The sequence below is a fragment of the Saimiri boliviensis genome, chromosome 12, assembly GCF_048565385.1.
Source record: "Saimiri boliviensis isolate mSaiBol1 chromosome 12, mSaiBol1.pri, whole genome shotgun sequence".
In the NCBI taxonomy this organism is placed as follows: Eukaryota; Metazoa; Chordata; class Mammalia; order Primates; family Cebidae; genus Saimiri; species Saimiri boliviensis.
Genome location: NC_133460.1, coordinates 34631568 through 34654574, shown reverse-complemented (window position 1 = coordinate 34654574; position 23007 = coordinate 34631568). Strand labels below are relative to the sequence as shown.

At 42.3% G+C, this 23007-nt stretch overlaps 1 protein-coding gene across 6 annotated transcripts in view; it reads right to left on the bottom strand.

The window, feature by feature from the left end:
- Positions 1 to 23007, bottom strand: part of TXNDC11 (thioredoxin domain containing 11) — a 66556-nt gene that overhangs the window by 17187 nt on the left and 26362 nt on the right. For 3 of the 6 annotated variants that reach the window (XM_074382223.1, XM_074382224.1, XM_039477764.2), the window contains exons 6-7: positions 4260 to 4372; positions 1593 to 1793 (exon numbers count right to left, since the gene is read on the bottom strand). In XM_074382223.1, coding sequence (XP_074238324.1) covers positions 1593 to 1793; positions 4260 to 4372 — 314 coding nt within the window. Of the gene's footprint in view, positions 1 to 727; positions 852 to 1592; positions 1794 to 4259; positions 4373 to 23007 lie in introns of those variants that run through there. The other 3 variants (XM_039477765.2, XM_039477766.2, XM_074382225.1) reach the window with 2 other exon arrangements.

Below are 23007 nucleotides of genomic sequence, written 5' to 3'. Positions count from 1 at the left end.
AGGCACTTTGCTTGCCTGAGTAATTAATAATACTGTGAAATACCGCCTGGTGTTCAGTCATCTCACCCACACGCTGAGGTTAAGGCAATGCACCCACCTCACAGAGATACTAGGAGCCCCAAGGAAAGGAGCCACTGGCAAAACCATGATTAAAAAGGAGGCACGTTGATAGGTGGAAGAGTTGTGGGTTGCTGGAGGGAATTCAGGAAACAAAGGTGGCAAAGAAAGAGTCTTCCCACCAGGTGCCTAGATCCAACCACAACCCTCTGGGCAGAGGCTCTGGGCTCCTGCCACAAAATACCACTCCCACAGGACCCCAACACACTCAAACCAGACAGGAGAGAACCCTCCAAAGCCACAACCACAGCCATACCACATTGGCTGAAAACTCTTCCTTTCCTATGAGCTTTAAGGCTCTTAATATTAGATACAGTAAAGGCCTAGTCATTTGAAACAGTGTCTCAGTTTACAAAATATCCATGTAGTGAAAATTTTCTAAAGAAATAGTTTTATTGAGTCCTCCCTAATTAGTGTGGAAGAAACAAAGCTATTTATTTCTCTCTTCTTTCTTCCTCTAACCCAAAGAGCAGCATTCATTCAGAAATAATGTTCTATTACTTTGAGTCCTCCCGAATTAGAAGGGAAAAAAACAAACCTATTTCTCTCCTCTTTCTTCCTCTAAGCCAAAGAGCAGGATTCATTCAGAATACTCCCCAGAGGGACTTACAACTTTAGCAAAAAGACCTCCACAACAGCAAAGGGAGATATCCAGCTGGGCGAGAAGTCCTGCCTCCCCTTCCTTCCAGGCAGGCGGCCAGGCCAACGCTGAGGGGCTCAAGGACAGGCAGCGTCTGCTTAGCTAGCCAGTGGTACACTGGCTGGCGGAAATTGGTTTTGGCTAATTAAGGGATCCTTGAGGGAGAGAAAAGATAAAACCCTTGGTAAATGCAATTTCACCCCCTCAGGCTCACTCTGCGTACTGTGCCTGCTGTCTCAAAGTGCCTCCAAATGCTCCATGTAGAAAATAAACTCTCGCCCAGAACATGCGCACCAGATGAAGCTGAAGACATGCAACAACAGCAGGCTCCGATGGCGCTGCCTCTGAAAAGCACTCTGGCTTCTGCACAACAGGGAAGGTTCAGAGAAACAAGGTGTACCAATGTCGCTGCTGCTGCCCCTGATCGCTGAGGACCCCCAAGACAATGGCATCTCCTAGGCCACACTAAACTTTGCCTGTGTTCCTGCCACTCCCTATTTCACCCCCTAAACAGGAAGCTCAACAGCAGTCACATCAGAAGAGGGCATTTTGTCCTTCCCCAGAGGGGCACAGTATGGCTTCCCTGCCTCCTCCTACTCACCCCAGACCCCAACAGCTGTCAATAAATATGTCCAGAGAGGCTGTGCCAGTCCCTGTCCTAGATACGAGCTCTCTCCTGCCCATCTGGAGGGGAAAAGAGCAATGCTCAGACCGCAGCTGCCCCTGCTGGTGGCCATCAGCTGCCAGAGTAAATGACTGTGTGCAGGATGAGAGGGGCCAGGTAGATGAAGCTTTCCTACTTCTTATGAGGTGCTTTTAACATCACGGTTCTTACCTCGTCTATTAAAGGCTGACTTTCGGACAGGGGATTAAAAGGTATGAATAGAAACAGCGCCGGTCCTTTCTTCAGCTCATTATTCAGCAGGAGACTCTTGCCTCCGTGTGGCCGCAGCCAACGAAAGAGTGTCTCCTGGTTTTCTAAGGCCCACTTACAGATGTTCTCAGCTGTGTAGTTCAGGACCTCCCTGGGGAAGACCTGTGAAGGACAAAGGCACAGAGGAGAAAGGAGACCTAAGTGAGGGAGGGCAGGCTCCAGGCACATCGGCGCTGTCCCAACCCCACCAATGCAGGTGAGAAAACCCAGGATCGGAGTGGGACCTGCCCCTGCTGTGCAGCTAACACCCTCTTCTCCAGAGACAGCATTCCTCACAAGTGGCAAAAAAACCAAAGTGGTTGCAGGAGGTAACTTCCGTATCATATGATTCATCTTTCTGCCATGACACAGAACCACCTATCAACAAATCATTCTTCCTGCTGGCTGGTGGCAATAACAAACTCTATCACCCTGTCCAAGGACAGGTATTAAACATCACTGGGTATTTATAAAAGAACAAATACATATCTAGGGGAACAGAAATGACAGAGTCAAGGATCACTTAGATTTTTACCTTAGCCTTTTAAATGCTGCCCCACAAGGGCAGATTGGAGTCTCTGTGAGGCACAGGCTGTCTGTTCTATTCACCTGTGTCCTCCATGATTAGACAAACACCAGGCACAGAGCAGGAACTCAACACTTGTCTCAATCAATCAACAAATGACCTAAACTTGCACAAGGCCATGGATCACATTTTATGTGTACAAATAAATAAAAGAGACACTTAAAATTTTTTGCTTTGTTTTGCTATAAACAACCAATGTATGTGAATATACAATTATTTTTGAATTCTTACAATATAAATCACTGGCTTCAAACAGACCTACCAAAGGGATGCTTCAGAGGGTTTTACAAAATGGGATATTTAAAACTCCTCAAAATGAAGATTTAAACTGACTCATAACAAAGATGCCCACTGCTTGTGTTTTTAAAAATAATGGTGTACCCCAATATTATTGCATTTGATGAAAGAAAGTCTACCAAATTGAAGCAGTAAACCTGATATATTTTCTATCTCATCTCATAGTCCTATCTTTTTTCCCTCATCTATTTTAAATTTCTTTCTCAGTACCCTTTACTATAAATAAATATATGTAGGCTGTATAACATGCTAAAAATGAAGGATGTAGGAAAATGACAGATAGCAAAAGCAGATGATGTCAAAGCAGCTTAGGTAGCAGCACAAGGAGCGTAGGTGGGCAGCAGAGAAACAACCACAGCAGTGACTGTCAAGGTGAGATGATGGGAGTTTGAAAAACTACTCGAACTACTTTAAACATTTCTATTTGGAAAACAGAAAAATACACTGACCTTTGGAATATAAACTGATAGAAGTAAAGCACAACATCTGGGCTCTGAGAGACATGCAGAAGCCAGGGTGAGTGGCGAGCAAGGGGGCACTCCTGGAATGGGCCCAACAGCCCCTCCGAAGGCACAAGACTTATACACTGTGCCAAGGGGGGGGCACAGGTTTTAAAGGCTGGGTACACTGGGTACAGGGAAACTGATGTGTGTGTATACAACCTTCAAGTTACTGACAATGACGTGAGAGAGACAGAATACTTCAGGAAAGTAAACTCAGTGATGTGACTGGGGAAGCAGCAATCAACAGAGTAGAAGCACAGGACTGAGCAGGGCACAGGTCAAGCTCAGTAACAGCTGAGTTCAGGCTGTTCCACAAGAAAGCAAATGAAGTCAGGGAACAAAGGTGACAATGGAAAACCAAGGCTCTCTGGGATGAGAAGCCATTAACTTCTCACTGTGACTTGATAAGAACTTCAAAAATCCATTACATCAGCTAAGGAGAAAAGCATGTCACATGACTACTCTTCATAAAAGGAATAAACAGAGAATATCACTCAGTGGAAGCTTAGCCTCTGAGAACATGGGCTCAGAGTAACAATTCTCCAAGAGAATAACTCTGCAATTTTATCCAAGAAGAAAAATTTGCAAGTCTGTACCAAAATCTAAGACCATAAATAAAGAATTTCTTTTTTTTTTAATTTTTTTATTTATTTATTTATTTTTTTTTTGAGACGGAGTTTCGCTCTTGTTACCCAGGCTGGAGTGCAATGGCGCGATCTCGGCTCACCGCAACCTCCGCCTCCTGGGTTCAGGCAATTCTCCTGCCTCAGCCTCCTGAGTAGCTGGAATTACAGGCATGTGCCACCATGCCCAGCTAATTTTTTTTTTTTTTTTTTTTTTTTTTTTTGTATTTTTAGTAGAGGCGGGGTTTCACCATGTTGACCAGGATGGTCTCAATCTCTCGACCTCGTGATCCACCCGCCTCAGCCTCCCAAAGTGCTGGGATTACAGGCTTGAGCCACCGCGCCCGGCCTATAAATAAAGAATTTCTATACATTAAATTCAAGAGCCTCTAATGCATGGGTTCTTAACCTGGGGCCTGGGCTCTAGGGTGGGGCTGTAAGAACTCTCTATTCAAATATAAAATCATGTGCGCTTTTCTAGAGAGTGCCCATAGATTGTACCCAATTCTCAAAGGAGTCCGTGACCTAAACAAGGTTAAGAACCACTGCACTAACATAAACGTGATTTCAAAATACTTACAAGTGATGTGTTGAAATGTCTATGTAAATACACACTTCCAGAGTGTACTAAGGATACCAGTTTCGCAAGATGTTTATTTGTGATAACCCCAAATCGTACTGTTCCTAGGTAATCTGAAACAGAAAATTTTCCTTTAGTAAAGAAAAGGCCTATGCCTTAAAACAACCACAAAACCCAATGATCAAGTCTTGATGCACAAACCCCTGGAGCAAAGCTCCTTCTGGTAACCTAGCCTCCAGAGGGAAGGAAGACTAGGTAAGGAACCTCTCCTCCTGAAATAGACCTCAGTCCCTGGAATGTCAAGCCTGATCCTAAGAGGATGTCTCTAAGTAAACTCTCTGACAATCACCTGTGCTGAGGAGTCCCCTGTATCCATCTTATGATGGTCTGACCTGTCCCCCTTGATCACAGGACGAGGCACATGCTGTTCTCTTTATCTAGACACTTCTTGTGGCCAGTTTCCTACTTTCTCTGAGAAGCCTTCTTTGACCACCCCACCTAATAGCAAATACTTAGGAGACAGAATCTACAAAGGCAAATTGGGCTCCCAAACCACTCAGGTACTCTCTTTTTTTAAATAGCACTTCTTAACATCTGCATAATCTCATTCTCACCCAAAAAGTCTCACCGTTTTTTATAGTACTTGTAACATCTGCATAATCTCATTCTTACCTAAAAAATCTCGCCCTGTTTTTTACAGCACTTCTTAACATCTGCATAATCTTATTCTTTTATTTGGATTTCTCTGGTCCAATATCCTCTTTTTTTGATTTTTAGAGACAGAGTCTTGCTCTGTGGTCCAGGCTGGAGTGCAGTGGTATGATCTTGACTCACTACAACTTCTGCCTCCTGGGCTCAAGTGATTCTCCTGCCTCAGCCTCCCGAGTAGCTGTGATTACAGGCATGCACCACCACACCCGGCTAGTTTATATACATATATATATATATATATATATATATACACACACATATATATATATACATATATACACATATATATATATATACATATATATGTGTGTATATATATATATATATATATACATATATATATATATATTTTTTTTTTTTTTTTGAGATGGAATTTCGCTCTGTAGAACAGGCTAGAGAGCAGTGGCGTGGTCTCGGCTTACTGCAACCTCTGCCTCCTGGGTCCCAGTTCAAGCAATTCTCCTACCTCAGCCTCCCAAGTAGCTGGGATTACAGGCACGAGCCACCATGTCAAGATAATTTTTGTATTTTTTGGTAGAGATGGGGTTTCACCATGTTGGTCAGTCTGGTCATGAACTCCCGACTTCATGATCCACCTGCCTCGGCCTCCCAAAGTGCTGGGATTACAGGCATGAGCCACCGCGTCCGGCCTTAGTTTTTGTATTTTAACAGAGACAAGAGTTCACCTCCTGACCTCAAGTGATCTGACCACCTCCGCCTCATAAAGCACCAAGTATGAGCCACCATGCCTGGCCCAATTTCCTCTTCTGACTGTAATTCCTGTGAAATTAGAGACTTTGCTTCATGCTGGTCTCCCAGCACCTACAGAAGTGCCAGGTTGTATAGTAACAGATCAAAAAACACTGACTAAATCAACAAATCTAGCATATACAAAGACTAATACAAATCAACAAAAAAAGGAAAACTGTTAAAATGGGCAAATCACAGATAAGGAAATGTGTATAGATGGCTAATAAACTCAACCTCATTATCTTGAAAGAAAGCAAATTAAAACAAAATACTGCCGGGCGCGGTGGCTCAAGCCTGTAATCCCAGCACTTTGGGAGGCCGAGGCGGGTGGATCACGAGGTCGAGAGATCGAGACCATCCTGGTCAACATGGTGAAACCCCATCTCTACTAAAAAATACAAAAACTTGGCTGGGCATGGTGGCGCACGCCTGTAATCCCAGCTACTCAGGAGGCTGGGGCAGGAGAATTGCCTGAACCCAGGAGGCGGAGGTTGCGGTGAGCCGAGATCGTGCCATTGCACTCCAGCCTGGGTAACAAGAGCGAAACTCTGTCTCAAAAAAAAAAAAAACAAAAACAAAATACTACTTTTAACCCTCAAATTACCCAGAATTTAAGACTAGAAAATATCAAGTATTGACCAACAGTAGAGAAATGAGTATTCTGCTGTGATGCTGGGGGAAAAAGGCCAAACGGCACAGCCACTCAGGAGAGCTGCTGCTAAAGTGACTAGATAAAGAATGGACACAGCCAGGATTTCTACTGCTGAGCATCCACATCTGTGTCAGGAGTCACAGGCAAGGATATACACCAAGAAACACTCTGCAAATGTTAAGAACAATGAGGCAGGACTATACACCACAAACAGAAGCTGAAGAAGTTAGAGCAGATCTTTGATATTAATGAAAGAAAGAAAAAGAAAAAAAGAAAAAAACTCACACTTACAAAGCATTTTTTGTGTGTATTTTTTTTTCCTACAGGCACATATGTTTAGAAATGTATAAAGAATCTAAAAGGATAATAACAGTGGTTTGATGTTGGGGAACAAACATCAACAGGGACCTTATATGTGAAACTTTCATTTTTTTCATGGAGTATATCATATTATTTGTGTGATTATAAAGTATTTAGTGTTAAAGGAGGGTGAATCAGATACTACAGAACAAGGTACATTCTATCCCATCCCCTTTTTGCTTTATTAGCACATGCTAAATAAAATATCAGTTAAACTTTAGAGCAGGTACAGTGGCCCATGCCCTTAGTCTTAGTACTTTGCGAGGCCAAGGTGCGTGGACTGCCTGAGCTGAGAAGTCTGAGACCAGCCTGGCCAACATGGTGAAATGCTGTCTCCACTAAAAATACAAAAAATTAGTCAGGTGTGTTGTGGCAGACACCTGTAATCCCAGCTATTCGGGAGGCTGAAGCACAAAAACTGCTTGAACCTGGGAGGTAGAGGTTGCCATGAGCTGAGATCCTGAGATGGTGCCACTGTACTACAGCCTGAGTGACAGAGAGAGACTCTGTCTCCAAAACAATAAACAAATTTTTTGAAAAAAATAAACATCAAATGTTATCAAATTATATACAAGTAGCTAAGACATAAAAATATTGAGGTGATAAACCCATAGAGTTTCTAGTTTCATCCCACGAGCCCTCCCTTTCAGCAGTGTGGTCCTCTCTCTTGAATATGTCCCTACTGCCAGAGTCAATCATTTTTCATACCAATCTGGTAAGTTTAAAATGGCACAAAACAAAAGAAATACAGGACAGATAAGCCAGAAATTAAACAGTCTGGTTACTTATGGGTGGCTGGGGAAAAGGAGAAGGGGAATGGGAAAGCAGAGCTGAGAGGCCTGGCACTGAATAGGCCTTTCAGTATCTGACTCCTAGGGCCAGAGTGATGTTTCACATACCCTTCACATACTTCAAAATTAAACAAGTAATTAAAACCAAGGGAGACGGGGCAATCCCAATGTGGAATACAGCACGTACAAATAACCCTAACTATTGCAAACAGGTAACACTACGGTGAAGGAGACGGGAAGAAAGAACTAACCTAATAACTGGAAAACAGTATCTTGACAATGCTGGAAAACTAAAGGCAAAAATAATTGTACATAAGTGCTGTAAATCCAGGTAGGGTTTCTTTTTTTTTTTTTTGGGGACAGAGTTTTGCTCTTGTTACCCAGGCTGGAGTGCAATGGCACAATCTTGGCTCACCGCAACCTCCGCCTCCTGGGTTCAGGCAATTCTCCTGCCTCAGCCTCCTGAGTAGCTGGGATTACAGGCACGCGCCACCATGCCCAGCTAATATTTTGTATTTTTAGTAGAGACAGGGTTTCACCATGTTGACCAGGATGGTCTCGATCTCTTGACCTCGTGATCCACCCACCTCGGCCTCCCAAAGGGTAGTGTTTCTTAAAGAGGTATAAGTTAGCAATTCTGCAACTACTAACTTACTTCTTCATAGTAAATACATTATAGATAATTATAGCTAGGACTCTCACTGTTGGACAAAGAATTTATATATTAACAAAGGAAGGCAAAAATAAACCCTGTGATATTAAATGGAAAACAGAGAGAATCAGTATAATCTTACAGCTTTTGATACACACAGACAGACAGACACACACACACAGAAAGAGAGAATGGATACAGAAATACAAATATGTGCATATGTTTGGGTATAAATATACTTCCTAGATCTATCCGCTGAGAAGATCTAGAATGACATCCTGATACCAAAGAGCACACCTAGCACATAGATCTTGGTTTCTAATGCCATTCTCTAGTAAAAGAAACCAGGATCCTTGGAGAAGAGGTTGATTCCAGAGCTGGGGCGAAGAAAGTATAAGATAAGCCTGAAACATCTTGTATCAGAAGTAAAGAAGTAGGCCGGGCAAGGTGGCTCACACCCGTAATCCCAGCACTTTTGGGAAGCTCAGACAGGCAGATCACCTGAGGTCAGGAGTTTGAGACCAGCCTGCCCAACATGGTGAAACCCCCTCTCTACTAAAAATACAAAAATTAGCCAGGCATGGTGGTGGTTGCCTGTAATTCCAGCTATTCAGGAGCCTGAGAAAAAAGAATCGCTTGAATCTGGGAGACGGAGGTTGCAGTGAGCCACGATTTTGTCATTACCCTCCAGCCTGAGCAACAAGAGCAAAATTCCATTTCAAAAAAAAAAAAAAAAGGAAAGAAGTGCTTAAAATAAGATGAGGGTTTGTCCAAAGGACCCAGGAGCCAAGCCGAAGCCCTCCTAGTAGCCAAAGTTGGGACAATGTGAGCAACAAAATAAACAATGACAGTACAAAGAATAAGATAAATACTCGTGCCTCTATAATGATATTAATGAGAACAGTCAGCTCTTCTTACAGGAGAATTCCACTAATAATAAAAAAAGAATGAAGGAAATAGAAAATAACCATTTGAATACCAGAGTAATTGCTGCAGGCAAGATCCACTGATGGAGGCTAAAATTAGTGGGCAAAAGTTTGAGGATATATTTACATAGTCTCAAATGATCTTCCCCCAAGGAATTTATTTATTAATTACAAAGGAAAAGATACTAACTTTTCAGTGGAGAAACCCAACAAACCCCACTTTAACCAAGTGATCAAAGTTAACGTCACCTGTAGGAGATGACACATAACAGGTGCCTACCACCATGCCTGGCCAATGTTTTTATTTTTAGTAGAGATGGGGTTTCACCATGTTGGCAGGCTGGTCTCAAACTCCTGACCTCAGGTGATCCTGACAACGTATGAACCCCTTGGTAAGAAGTGCTGAAAAGGACCTATTTCTATGGCATTGTTGTCAAAAGGCAACAATCACGCCGGGCGCGGTGGCTCAAGCCTGTAATCCCAGCACTTTGGGAGGCCGAGGCGGGTGGATCACGAGGTCGAGAGATCGAGACCATCCTGGTCAACATGGTGAAACCCCGTCTCTACTAAAAACACAAAAAAGTAGCTGGGCATGGTGGCGCTTGCCTGTAATCCCAGCTAGTCAGGAGGCTGAGGCAGGAGAATTGCTTGAACCCAGGAGGCGGAGGTTGCGGTGAGCCGAGATCGCGCCATTGCACTCCAGCCTGGGTAACAAGAGCGAAACTCCGTCTCAAAAAAAAAAAAAAAAAGGCAACAATCACAAGAAAACAGACGAAATTGAGTGATTTTTCTACAAAATACCTGAGAAGTATTCTTCAGAAGTGTCAAGGTTATATATAAAGCATGAGGAAAGACAGGGGCTTTGTCACAGGTTGGAGGAAACAGAAAAAATCAACTCGGTGCGATATGGGATCCCAGGCGGATCCTGAAACAAAAAGACACTCGTGGAAACACTGAGACAATCCAAATGAGGTCTGCAGTTTGGTGAACAGGACTGTATCAATGTTAATTAATTTCTTTTGTTTTTTTTTTGAGACGGAGTCTCACTCTGTTGCCCAGGCTGGAGTGCAGTGGCGCAATCTCAGCTCACCCTCAAGCGATTCTCCTGCCTCAGCAACCCGAGTAGCTATGACTACAGGCATGCACCATCACATCCGGCTAACTTTTTTGTATTTTTAGTAGAGACAAAGTTTCACCATGTTGGCCAGGCTGGTCTTGAACTCCTGACCTGAAGTGATGCACCTGGCCTCAGCCTCCCAAAATGCTGGGATTACAGATGTGAGCCACCGCGCCCAGCTCTAATATTAATTTCTTAGTTTGTACAAAACCACGTAACACCTGGTTATGTAAGATGTTAACAATAGGGGGAACTGGCTGAAGGCAGGTAATTACAGAGCTCCCTGTTCTATTTTTGCAACTTTTCTCTAAGTAAAGAATTAGCTGAGAAATTTTTTAAATTTTGTTTAAAGGGCATGGCATACAAGTCCAGATTTCAAAGCTGTTAGAGGAATCAGACCAAACAGAGGATGTGAATTAGAAGGACCAAAATACCCCTCTCCAGAAACAGCTGATATTGGTGGACAGTCACAGGTAAAAGAAGAGAAGGAAAAGTAGCCTGTAAGGAAATGCATTTGATAGCCTGCCAAAGTCACCATCACGATTTATTAGAGCAGAGGATTAAGAAGTGACAGCCTGATCCAAAGGTCTTTAAAAGGGGCCATTCAAAAAAACCTGTGTAATTGCATTAGTAAGAACAGTCTGCCCAGGCAGAACAGATTCTAACATGCTCAAACATATTACAATTTCAAAGCTTTATTTTTCACACATAGAGAAATTTACAAAAATGACATTTCTATTTAAGTTCCAGCATATGGTGGAAATCTTGCTGGAAGAAGCAGCTTAAATTTGCAGTCTCACGTGAACAAAGAATGCCTGGATTAGCAGAGGAAGTTTACAGCATAAAGATGACACAAGAAAACAGCATTCTCTTATCTCCTTATCCAGAGCATTCTCCTTATCCAGAGCATTCTCCAGGGCTTTCTACAATAGAAGTCTGTCATTTATAAGATGAATTCTTTTGTCCTAAAAGCAATGAAGTTTCAATATTTTAATTAAGAACTTAGAATCTGTCAGATAATTAAAAATAAACTAAAACTCATACTCTCCTCTCCTCCACCCAAAAAGGTCTAAAAGTTGCATAATCCCATTCAATTAAAAAAAAAAAAAATTCTCCATTAGTCTGGTAATTGGCCATTTCAAGATCTCTGTCAAACAAGTGACAACTGGTGTCAATGGCCACTGCATGATCTTGAAGGAATATCTGGGTAAAAGAACTAGTTACTAAGCAGTTTCTGCAGCTGCTCACACAGGTGGCTTAAAAAGGTCAAGGTGACCACAGCATGACTCTTGGTGACCCCCACTCCTCAGGGAGAGAGGGTGCTCCTTTGTTGCTTGCTACAGAGGGTGCTGAGTCGAGCCCTTCGATCATCGGCTACAGAGCTGTGCACAAAGGCACCATCTAGGCTCATGACAGCACATCTCCCTCCCATGGACACTGGCTGGGGAACCAGCTCTATTATGCTGATGCTAATACTGTTTGCTGTGCTTTGAGCAGAAATCGTCTTGTGCTTTGACCTATGAAATCTTGCCTACTTTTGGCAGGCAAGCAGGTTTCCTCCTGGCCATCTCTTGTGAGGCTGGAATTCTTCTCTGCCCCTAAGAGAATGTTCCCCCCTTGCTTCTCACACTCTCCCCAGGTATAGCTTCACCTGCTCTTCTTGTGCCTTTCAAAGAAGTGCCTTTCTTTCACAAGAATGGTGATCGTTGTCACCATTCACCACATGGCAGCTACCAAGGGTGCCTCAAAGACCTGAAACTCCATCTGGTTTCCACTCACATTCATCTGGCTCACTCTATTCTCTAGTTTGCATAAATGCTTTCTGGCTTTTAACAATGTTTTAGTATAAAACTACAGCTGACCCTTGAACAACATGGATTTCAATACAGATTTTTTTCAACCAAACACAAATCCAAAATAAAGTATTTGTAGAATGTAAAGCCCATCTCTATGGGGAACCAATTTTGATACATACAGATTCTGAAGGGCCAACTGTGGAACTTGGTATGCAAATTCTGGTATATCTGAGGATCCTAGAACTAATCCTCAATCTATGCCAAGGGACAACTGTATTTTATTTAGTTTAGTATCATTTTACTTAAATTTAATTTTAAATATTAAAATGTCAGTCTAGAGCCAGACACGGTCGCTCATGCCTGTAATCCCAGGACTTTGAGAGGTTGAGGTGGGTGGATCACTTGAGGTCAGGAGTTTGAGACCAATCTGGCCAACCTGGTAAAATCCCAGCTCTACTAAAAATTAGCCAGGTGTGGTGGCATGCACCTGTAGTTCCAGCTACTCTGGAGGCTGAGGCAGGAGATTCAGTTGAACATGGAAGGTGAAAAAAAAAAAAATGTAAAATAACTCCATCATTATTATACTGATTAAATGTTGAAATAATTTGGATACACTGGGCTAAATATTAATTTCACTTGTTTCTCCCCCTACTCAATTTTTTTTTTTTAAAGACAGAGTCTAGCTTTGTCACCTAGGTTGGAGTAAAGTGGCCCAATCTTGGCTGACTGCAACCTCTGCCTCCCAGGTTCAAGCAATTCTCCTGCTTCAGCCTTCCAAGTAGCTGGGATTATAGACATGTGCCACCATGCCCAGCTAATTTTTGTATTTTTAGAAGAGACAGAGTTTCACCACGTTGGCCAGGCTGGTCTCAAACTCCTGAACTCAACTGATCTACCTGCCTCGGCCTCCCAAAGTGCTGGATTACAGGCCTGAGCCGCTGTGCCCAGCCTCATTTGTTTCTTTTTAATTTTTAGCAGAGCTACTAGGAAATTTTAAATTAGGCTAGGCATGGTAGCTCACATCTAGAATCGCAATACTTTTGAGAAGGCTGAGGCAGGAGGATCTCTTGAGAGGCCAGGAGTTGTTGCCCAAGACTAGCCTGGGCAACAGAGTGAGACCTTATCTCCAAAAAAAATTTTTTAAATAAGCTGAGCATGGTGATGTATGCCTATAGTCCTCAGTACTCAGGAGGCTGATGTGGGAGGACTGCTTAAGCCCAAGAGGTCAAGGCTGCAGTGAGCTATAATCACATCACTACACTCCAGCCCGAACAGCAATGTGAGACCTTGTCTCAAAAACAAAATTAAAAGAAAATTTTAAATTAGCTATGTTGTTCATATTATATTTCCACTGGATTATGCCGGCATGGTAATGATGAAAAAGCAAGATTCATTTATCTCAGGAAGAAAATTAGGCTGAGATGATAAATCCAGGAGCCAGAAAGTCTTAATAATATCTGGTAAGGTCACATGAGACAATGTTTCTTAAATTTTTTTCATGAAAATCCCTCCAACAGTAAAGAATAATGATATCTAAGTACACGTCTCCTCTTCTTCAAAAAGGAAAAAGGGAGGGTCTAGACCTGTAACTCTAGCCTGAGCTTCTGAAATTAATTCTCTCCCACAGGCCTGAGGTATAGTAAAATACCCAAGGATACACTGAAAGAACAGACAGAAACACCAGGTGTGAACAATGTGGAATTCCTTACACTGGGGAAGGTCACCTGCTATGGTGGAGACTTCCTTCCATATGAGCTTATCTCTAAGGGATCATGGAACAAAATGGAGTATCAGGTCAAAAAAAATGCTCATAAAGGTAACTGCTAACAAACCAACATACACTTCAAAACAAAATACCACTGGATTAAGTCACATGGCACTTAATCATCATGGCTAAGAAGGCATTTACTCCATGGGGAAATTTTTCTCATTTCTTTAAGTTGGAAAATAGTGATATTCCTATATCATGGTACCTTCTAGGTGTTGGGAAACAATTCTCATTTTAGTCTCTCTGTCATTTTTAACTTTTACTTTTCTACTCTTCTTTTCAAGGTTTTAAGTAAGTCAGAAAAAGGAGAATAGGATTATACAAAAAGGGATTTAAAACAACCCCTCTAATGTTAATATTTACATAATGATTCACTTTTCAGGTTCTTCATAACCATTTACTGGATGGTGATTGCATACATTTCCAATAAACTGTCTGTCAAAATGAAAAAACCCTGGAAGAAATGTAACATTACAGAAATGCTTGTTTTCAATGTATAAACTATCATTACTTGCACTTTCCCCCTAGAAATGTGACACTGAGATTCGCATAGTTTCAAAATTCTCAATATAAAGCACAAAGCAATTATCTAGAAAAAAAATATGGCATTTGGACATCACAGATACACTGTGGTGCTTGCCAAGATACTACTAAACAGTAAATTACAAGCTGTGATTATTTTTGTGTGTGAGCTAGGTAGGAAAGAGAAATGTAGTTCTAAATACATTATTTTAGAGAAAGTAAACTATAGTGATAAATATGCATTGTTACACATACTTAACCTGACAGTAAAATAAACATCCTCACACCAGCTGTTCTCATTTAGTGAGTCTAAAGCACAATACTAAAATCATCAATTCAGGTCAGGCGCAGTGGCTCATGCCTGTTATCTTAGCACTTTGGGAAGCCAAGGTGGGTAGATCATTTGAGGTCAGGAGTTTGAGACCAGCCTGGCCACCACAGTGAAATCCCATCTCTACTAAAAGTACAAAAGTTCACGAGGCGTGATGGCAGGCACCTGTAATCCCAGCTACTCAGGAGGCTGAGGTAGTTGAGAATCACTTGAACCCGGGAGGTGGAGACTGCAGTGAGCAAGATTGTGCTACTGCACTCTAGCTTCAGTGACAGAGCAAGACTCTGTCTCAAAAGAAAAAAATAAAATAAGCAATTAAAAAATTTTCCTTGTATGCAATTCCCTTAAATTCCTTTTTTTTTTTCTTTGATAATTATCAGGGAAAGGAAAAACTTTGCAAACTAAATATATCCAATGAGAAACCTCCTCGACCCCATTTCAGGCTATTCTTAAGGTCTAACACAGGAGTCAGGTAGATGAGGTCTCTGTCACACGTTCTCTTTTTCCCCACCAAACAATGCTTTAAAAATGTTTTTTACATTTTTAAAAAACATTCTTAGCTCCCAGGCCTACAAAAATAGGCCAAGCGCCATTGCATTTTCAAGATGAAATGCCCCTTACAGATAACTAGAGCAAAGCTCCCTTATTTTACTGATGGGAAACCTGAAACCTGAAGGTCAGTGAGAAATCAAGGCTGGGCCATGATTACACTAGGATATTTGCTATTAAAATGACTTCAGGGCTAGGCACAGTGGCTCACGCCTGTAATCCCAGCACTTTGGGAGGCCGAGGTGGATGGATGGACTGCTTGAACCCAGGAATTCAAGATCAGCCTAGGCAACACAGTAAAACCTATCTCTACAAAAATTAGCTGAGTGTGATGGTGTGAGCCTATAGGAAGATCACCTGAGCCTGGGGAGTTTGAGGCTGCAATGAGCCATGATTGTGCCAATGCACTCTAGCCTAGATAACAGAGTGAGATCCTGTCAAATAGATAAACATTAAGGAGAAAAAAAAAATGACTTCAAGATTCATTAGCCCCTGCCTATCTGTTCTTCTTGTTAGGAAGATAACATTGAAGCCCAGCGAAAACTAGAAACCAAGACAGGCTGGTAAGTGGGAGAAACAGCCTATTTGTCTATTAGTGTAACAGGAGCTCCAAAAAGAAGCTGGGGTTATGAAAATCACAGGACATCCAGTACGCCAGACGTCATGATAGACGGTCAAGAATTATTAATCCACAGAACTTCCAATAGGTCTTGAAAAATTAGGAAGGCAGACATTACCCAGGAAAATGTATTAACATTTAAAGCAGTATTACAGGCAAAGCCAAGAGGGAATCACCACATCATATCACCTGCTGTACCTCAGTAGAGCAGAGGAGCTGCAGAGAAAACAGAGTAGGACTGGAGTGAGACAGCTCTGCAGGAGGGTTCTCACTTCAGCCCCTGTATTTACTGGCATGTGACTGTACTGGCTTCCTGTTGCTGCTGTAACAAGTAACAGCAGACACAAACGTATTTTAAAGTTCTGCAGGTCAAAAGTCTAAAATGAGTCTCATGGGGCTGAAATCAACACTAGCCTACTACCAAGTCAGGCTCCTTTAGGAAGCTCTAGGGAAGAATCCATTTCCTTAACTTTTCCATCTCCAGAGATCACCCACAGTCCTTGGTTTGTTGGTCCTTTCCTCCTTCAAAGCCAGTGACAACTGGACTGTCCATCTCACATTACACTCTGTTGTTTTGTCTCCAATTTTTATTCTTAAGAATCCTTCTGATTACACTGAGCCCACCTCAATTACACAGGATAATCTCACTGTCAGCTGATTAGCAATCTAATTCCACTGGCTTCCTTAATTCCTCCTTGCCATGTATATAACATATTCATAGGTTCTGGTGAGTAAGAAGTGGAGCTTTTTAGAGAGCCCTTCTAGCCCTGCCTACTACATTAACCTTAAGTTAACCTCCTTAAAGCTTCAGTTTCTGATCTGCAAAACTGGAATAATTAACAGCTCCTACTTCAAAGGGTGACAGTGAAGACTGTCATTCAGGTCAAGTCCCCGGCTCAAAGAAGTGCTCGGTTAAGTGTCAGCTTATCTGATTTAAGTGTATATAAAAGGTGGCTAAGGACAAACCAGAACTGGGCTTGACTGCATGGAGCTGTTTGACTGTAAGTTTATGACATTATTATGTGATCCCTAAGATTTTTTTCTAAAGTTGTAATGCTTCTGGTTCTTTATCTAGGAGTCTTATCAACTTCCAAATATGGAAAAAAAACAAACTTTGAGAAATTGGATCAACACCCACACCCATACTCTAAAAGAGGACAACTTTAAAAGCATAGAAAATACCACTAAATAATTAGAAAGTGAAGGTGCAATTTTTCAAATACCTGGAATCAAAATATATCTAAGCAAACACTAAAACTGACTCTGAGCTTCTAGATGCCAAAACACAAGTGGAAACCCCTGTTGCTTTCCCTGGCCCCATTAATCTTCCACTCTGTATGTAGTTTCTTCCACACTTACCTGGAGGCTGAGCCTCCCACTCCCGGTACCCATCGCCACTGAGCCATCTTCCCGTCTCCACCTAAGGAGGGCTGTCACAGACCCATCACCAAATTCTCATTGTGAGAAACTCTATTTCTTGGCCACACTGGCTAGTGGCTCCTGCTGATAGCAGGGAATGAGGTACATTCATCATTGCAGCTGTATCACATAGCAGATCCTCAAATGGTTGTTGAATTATTTAATAAGAAATTATACTTCTGAATCTAACCTCAAGTGCTGGAAGGACCTTTTTTGGCCTTAGTTCTTATTTATAAGACTTAAGAAATCTTAAGTCATAAGTGGCTCATGCCTATAACCACAGCACTTTGGGAGACCGAGGTGGGCGGATTACTTGAGCCCAGGAGTTCCCAATCAGCCAGGGCAACATGGCAAAACCATGTCTCTACAAAAAATACAAAAACCTGCCAGGCATGTGGTGTCACATGCCTGTAGTCCCACGTCCTTGAGGGGCTGAGGTGAGAGGATCAACTGAGCCTGGGGAGGCTAAGGCTGCAGTGAACCATGTCTCAAAAAAAAAAAGAAAAAAGAAAAGAAAGGAAAAAAATCACAGTGGAAACAAAAGCATCTCCCATAAAATATACAAGGATTCCTTTGCTAAAATAACGACAACTGAGTTAAAAAGTCAGTTTTAGGTGTGGGGACATAAAGTATGGAATATTTCTTTTCTTTTTTTTTGAGACGGAGTTTCGCTCTTGTTATCCAGGCTGGAGTGCAATGGCATGATCTCGGCTCACCGTAACCTCCACCTCCTGGGTTCAGGCAATTCTCCTGCCTCAGCCTCCCGAGTAGCTGGGATTACAGGCACGCGCCACCATGCCCAGCTAATTTTTTGTATTTTTAGTAGAGACGGGGTTTCACCATGTTGACCAGGATGGTCTCAATCTCTTGACCTCATGAGCCACCCACCTCGGCCTCCCAAAGTGCTGGGATTACAGGCTTGAGCCACCGCGCCCAGCCAAGTATGGAATATTTCTAATCTGTATTAGTCAGTACCCAGAAGAGTATCAAAGCAGGCAGATAGTTAGAAAAAGATTTCCCCCATGAGTGGGTATAGTGGCAATGAATGAAATTATCCAAGAAAACAAAGCGATCCTAGAACCCATTCCACTCACCGAGAACTGTTAAACTCAATGTCTGGTCCAAAGACCCAAAAGTTAGACCCAACTCCCAAGAAAATAAAGCAATCTTCAAGCCAGCCTTGCTTGTCAGTCCCTTGTTTTTCAATGCCTTTTAAAATGTCACATACAGAGTAAGAAAACTCTATCCTTCGATGGGTGCGGTGACTCACACCTGTAAACCCAGCACTCTGGGAGACTGAGGTGGGTGGATTACCGAGGTTTGGCGTTCGAGACCATCCTGACCACATGGAGAAACCCCATCTCTACTTAAAAAAAAAAATTAGCCAGGCATGGTGGCACATGCCCGTAATCCCAGCTACCCGGGAGGCTGACAGGAGAATCACTTGAACCCGGGAGGCAGAGGTTGCAGTGAGCTGAGATCATGCCACTGCACTCCAGCCTGGGCTACAAGAGCAAAAACTCCATCTTGAAAAAAAAAAAAAAAAAGAAAAAAAACACTATCCTTCAAATCTTTCCCTTCTTTGAGACAAGGTCTCACTTTGTCACCCAGACCAAAATGCAGTGGCATGATCTCAGCTCACTGCAGCTCTGACCTCCTAGGTTCAAGCAATCCTCCCACCTCAGCCCCCTGAGCAGCTGCAACTACAGGCTAGTTTTTATATTTTTTGTAGAGATGGGGTTTCACCACACTGCAAAAACTCGTGAGCTCAAGGGATCCACCTGCCTTAGCCTGGCAAAAGTCCTGGGATTACAGGTATGAGCCACTGCACCCCACCAAGATCTCTTGATGCTCTATGAAATCTCACAATCTGACAGAACAATGCTCCAGAAAAGCTTTCTTCATGCAGAAGGCCTTGGAGGAGGGCACTTTTTATGCGTACTGACTCAGTTCCACAAGCAAATCTCAGCAGCATCAGACACCACCTGGTGGAGTACAGGGACCCTATACTGGAATCAAAGTTCTTCTTCCATTTAATATATTCCTCTAAAAAAAATTCATTAAAACACATTTCCCAAAAGGAGTTCCTTAGAAAACTAACGCTAGTAGGTTTCCTCAGCAATTGAGTTTAGGAATTCCCAAAGGTGACAGAAGAGAGTGGAAAAAATATCTTTAGTTAATAATTTAGTGTATTTCCAAGATGACATTTAGGTACCATGTGAATTTCAATTTGATCTCTACAAAAAAAATTCTTGTTTTAACTTGGTGGTGTGGTGGTGCACCTATACTTCAAGCTACTCAGAAGGCTGAGGCAGAATGATTGCTTGAGCCTAGAGGTTCAAGGTTACAGTGAGCACCACTGTGTTCCAGCCTGGGCAACAAAGTAAGACCCTGTCTCTACCAAAAAAATAAAATAAAATAAACCAGGCAGGGGAATTCCTACTCTATGGTCTATGGAGCCTGAAGGGCCGGGCATGAGAAGTGGAGAAGGTGGTTAGAGGGGATCCAAAGTGACATTTAAAATCCTGTAGCCGAAATCTTTTTCACATGTCGCTTTACTAGTCATTCATTTACCCTCTTTGCTACAACTATGCTGGAACATAGTAGAGCTGTAGGAGCAACAAGACAAAACCCTGCCATCACGGCACTCAGTAAATATTATCCGAACAAATTAGCTCCTATTCTGGTGGGAGAGAGATTCAGTCCATTTGACAGGGTGAAAACCATGCATTACAAACAGAAGCAGGTAGGAAGTTTGGATGTTTTTACAATAGATAAAATACTTATCTGAGTTGCTTTCAGCCAGATGGCTTAGTTTCTAATTAAGGTATAAAGACTATTACTTCACTCACACACAAAGCATTTCACATGATTTGACCTTATAAAACAAGGATTTCTATACTTATCTCCACCCTTCCCAAATTTACAGATAAACAAACTCAAACAGAAAAGTTGAAGATTCTGTTCCAAGTTTACAGACCCCACCAGGGGCAGACAAAGGGTAAGGACCAGGCATTGGTGGCTGCCAGCCCACTGCTTTTCTCCTTAGACTGCACTGCAAGCACTTTTGTAGATCAGATAAAAAACGGATTTGTATCAAAATTTGCTACAAATCTTCTCTTTTAAAAAAAAGTCACTGAGCCAGGCGCGGTGGCTCAAGCCTGTAATCCCAGCACTTTGGGAGGCCGAGGCGGGTGGATCACGAGGTCGAGAGATCGAGACCAACCTGGTCAACATGGTGAAACCCCGTCTCTACTAAAAATACAAAAAATTAGCTGGGCATGGTGGTGCGTGCCTGTAATCCCAGCTACTCAGGAGGCTGAGGCAGGGGAATTGACTGAACCCAGGAGGCGGAGGTTGCAGTGAGCCGAGATTGCGCCATTGCACTCCAGCCTGGGTAACAAGAGCGAAACTCCGTCTCAAAAAAAAAAAAAAAAAAAAAAAAGTCACTGATTATAGCAGAATATAACAACATTTTACTAGAACACATGTTTACAGCAAATAATAATCATCTGATTTTTAAAAATCAAGCAACCAACTTCAGTATATGACCCCTCTACCAAATTTTCTTTTGGCAATAAAGCAGCCTGTCTGCCAAGATCAAATGTAAAAATGTTCCAAGAGGAACAGGTTTTGCAGTCCTGGAAAAGTAAAGAAGTACAAGAGAGGCAATTTCCTCCAGGCTTTTGAAACATACACAAAGATTGCCAGCCCATAATTAATCACCTAGCACTCTGAAATGATTAAACATTAATGAGAGATATCTAAGACCTACTATAAAAAACTAAAACAAAGATTTGAATAAATGAATAATCATGCTGTGAACCTAGAAAGGAAGGCTAAATGTTATGAACATGTCAACTATCTTCAAGTCAATTTATGTATTTAACATAATTTCAACAAAATTCCAGCCAAAGGCACAGGTGGACATAAAAGAATATTCTACAAAACACAAGAACTGGAAGAAGTGGAGTCCAGACTTTACCAAGTAATAACAATTTACAAAGCAAGAACTTAGATTATGTTTACTCAGATTAAAATAGATATCTAGACCAAATGAAAACACAGAAACAGACCCAAACGCATGAAAAAGAATATGATCTGCAGCAAAACAGGCATCATCAAGACGAGAGAGAAAGGAAACACTGTGCTCTATATTTTAAGCCAAAGTAAGGCCAGGGAGCATAAAGTGCTAAATAATTTTTTAGTTTAAAAAAGAAGAAAATAAGGCCGGGCGCGGTGGCTCAAGCCTGTAATCCCAGCACTTTGGGAGGCCGAGGTGGGTGGATCACGAGGTCAAGAGTTCGAGACCATCCTGGTCAACATGGTGAAACCCCGTCTCTACTAAAAATACAAAAATTAGCTGGGCATGGTGGCGCGTGCCTGTAATCCCAGCTACTCAGGAGGCTGAGGCAGGAGAATTGCCTGAACCCAGGAGGCGGAGGTTGCGGTGAGCCGAGATCGCGCCATTGCACTCCAGCCTGGGTAACAAGAGCGAAACTCCGTCTCAAAAAAAAAAAAAAAAAAGAAGAAGAAAATAGGCCAGGTGCGGTGGCTCACGCCTGTAATCCCAGCACTTTGGGAGGCCGAGGTGGGTGGATCATGAGCTCAAGAGACTGAGACCACCCTGTCCAACATGGCAAAACCCCATCTCTACCAAAAGTACAAAAAACTAGCCAGGCATGGTGGTGCATGACTGTAGTTCCAGCTACTCGGGAGGCTGAGGCAAAAGAATTGCTTGAAACAGGAAAACGGAAGTTGCAGTGAGCCAGGATCGCACCACTGCACTCCAGCCTGGTGATAGAGCGAGACTTTGTCTCAAAAAAAAAAAAAAAAAAAAAAAGAAGAAGAAGAAAATAATATAGTCATCAGATTTTCAGGAAAAAAAAAAAAGCAAGAAAAACCAACCAGAAGACCAGGCACAGTGGCTTATGCCTGTAATCCCATCACTGTGGGAGTGGGCCGGGGCGTAGTGGGGAGGGATGCATCACTTGAGGTCAGGAGTTTGAGACCAGCCTGGCCAGCAGGGGCCAACATGGCAAAAAGCTGTCTCTAGTAAAAATACAAAAATTAGCTGGGCCCTGTGGTGGGCACCTGTAGTCCTAGCTACTTGGGAGGCTGAGATATGATTAATTCCTTAAAACTGGGAGGCAGAGGTTGCAGTGAGCCAAGACCACACTACTGCACTCCAGCCTGCGTGACAGAGCAAGACTCCATCTCAAAAAAAAAAAAAAAACAGACTTAACTACATGAAAATATGAAAGCTCTATATAAATAACGATAAAATTTAAAAAGCTAACATAATAATGGACAAAAATACATGCAAGAGTTCCTGTCCACAGCATGTAAAAGGTGGGTCTAGGTAAAATGACAGATCAGCACAAAGGCCGAGCCCTCAAAGGAGGATACAAATAACCTAGATAAAAGGAAACAGTCATAACAAGAAGAGAAAGCAGTTACTGTTACAGCGCTGAGGAGATAAGTGAACTTCCTTTATTTTATATTGTTACAGCTGAGGTGATAAGTGAATTTCCTTTATTTTAATGTGTAAAAATAGCAAACGTTAGACAAGTTACGTTAAGTGGGGAATGAAGGACCACAGAACCCGATCTTACAACCCAAGCCTTGAACGTTGAAGGGCAGAAATAAGCTCTCCTCACAGCATACCCTATAGGCCTGTGATACTTCAGACGTGGTACAATGGCAAATTATTTATGCACTGATGGCCAGCTAGCTTCAAAAACAAATGTGTAGACACAGCATGACAATTTAAAAAATCATTACA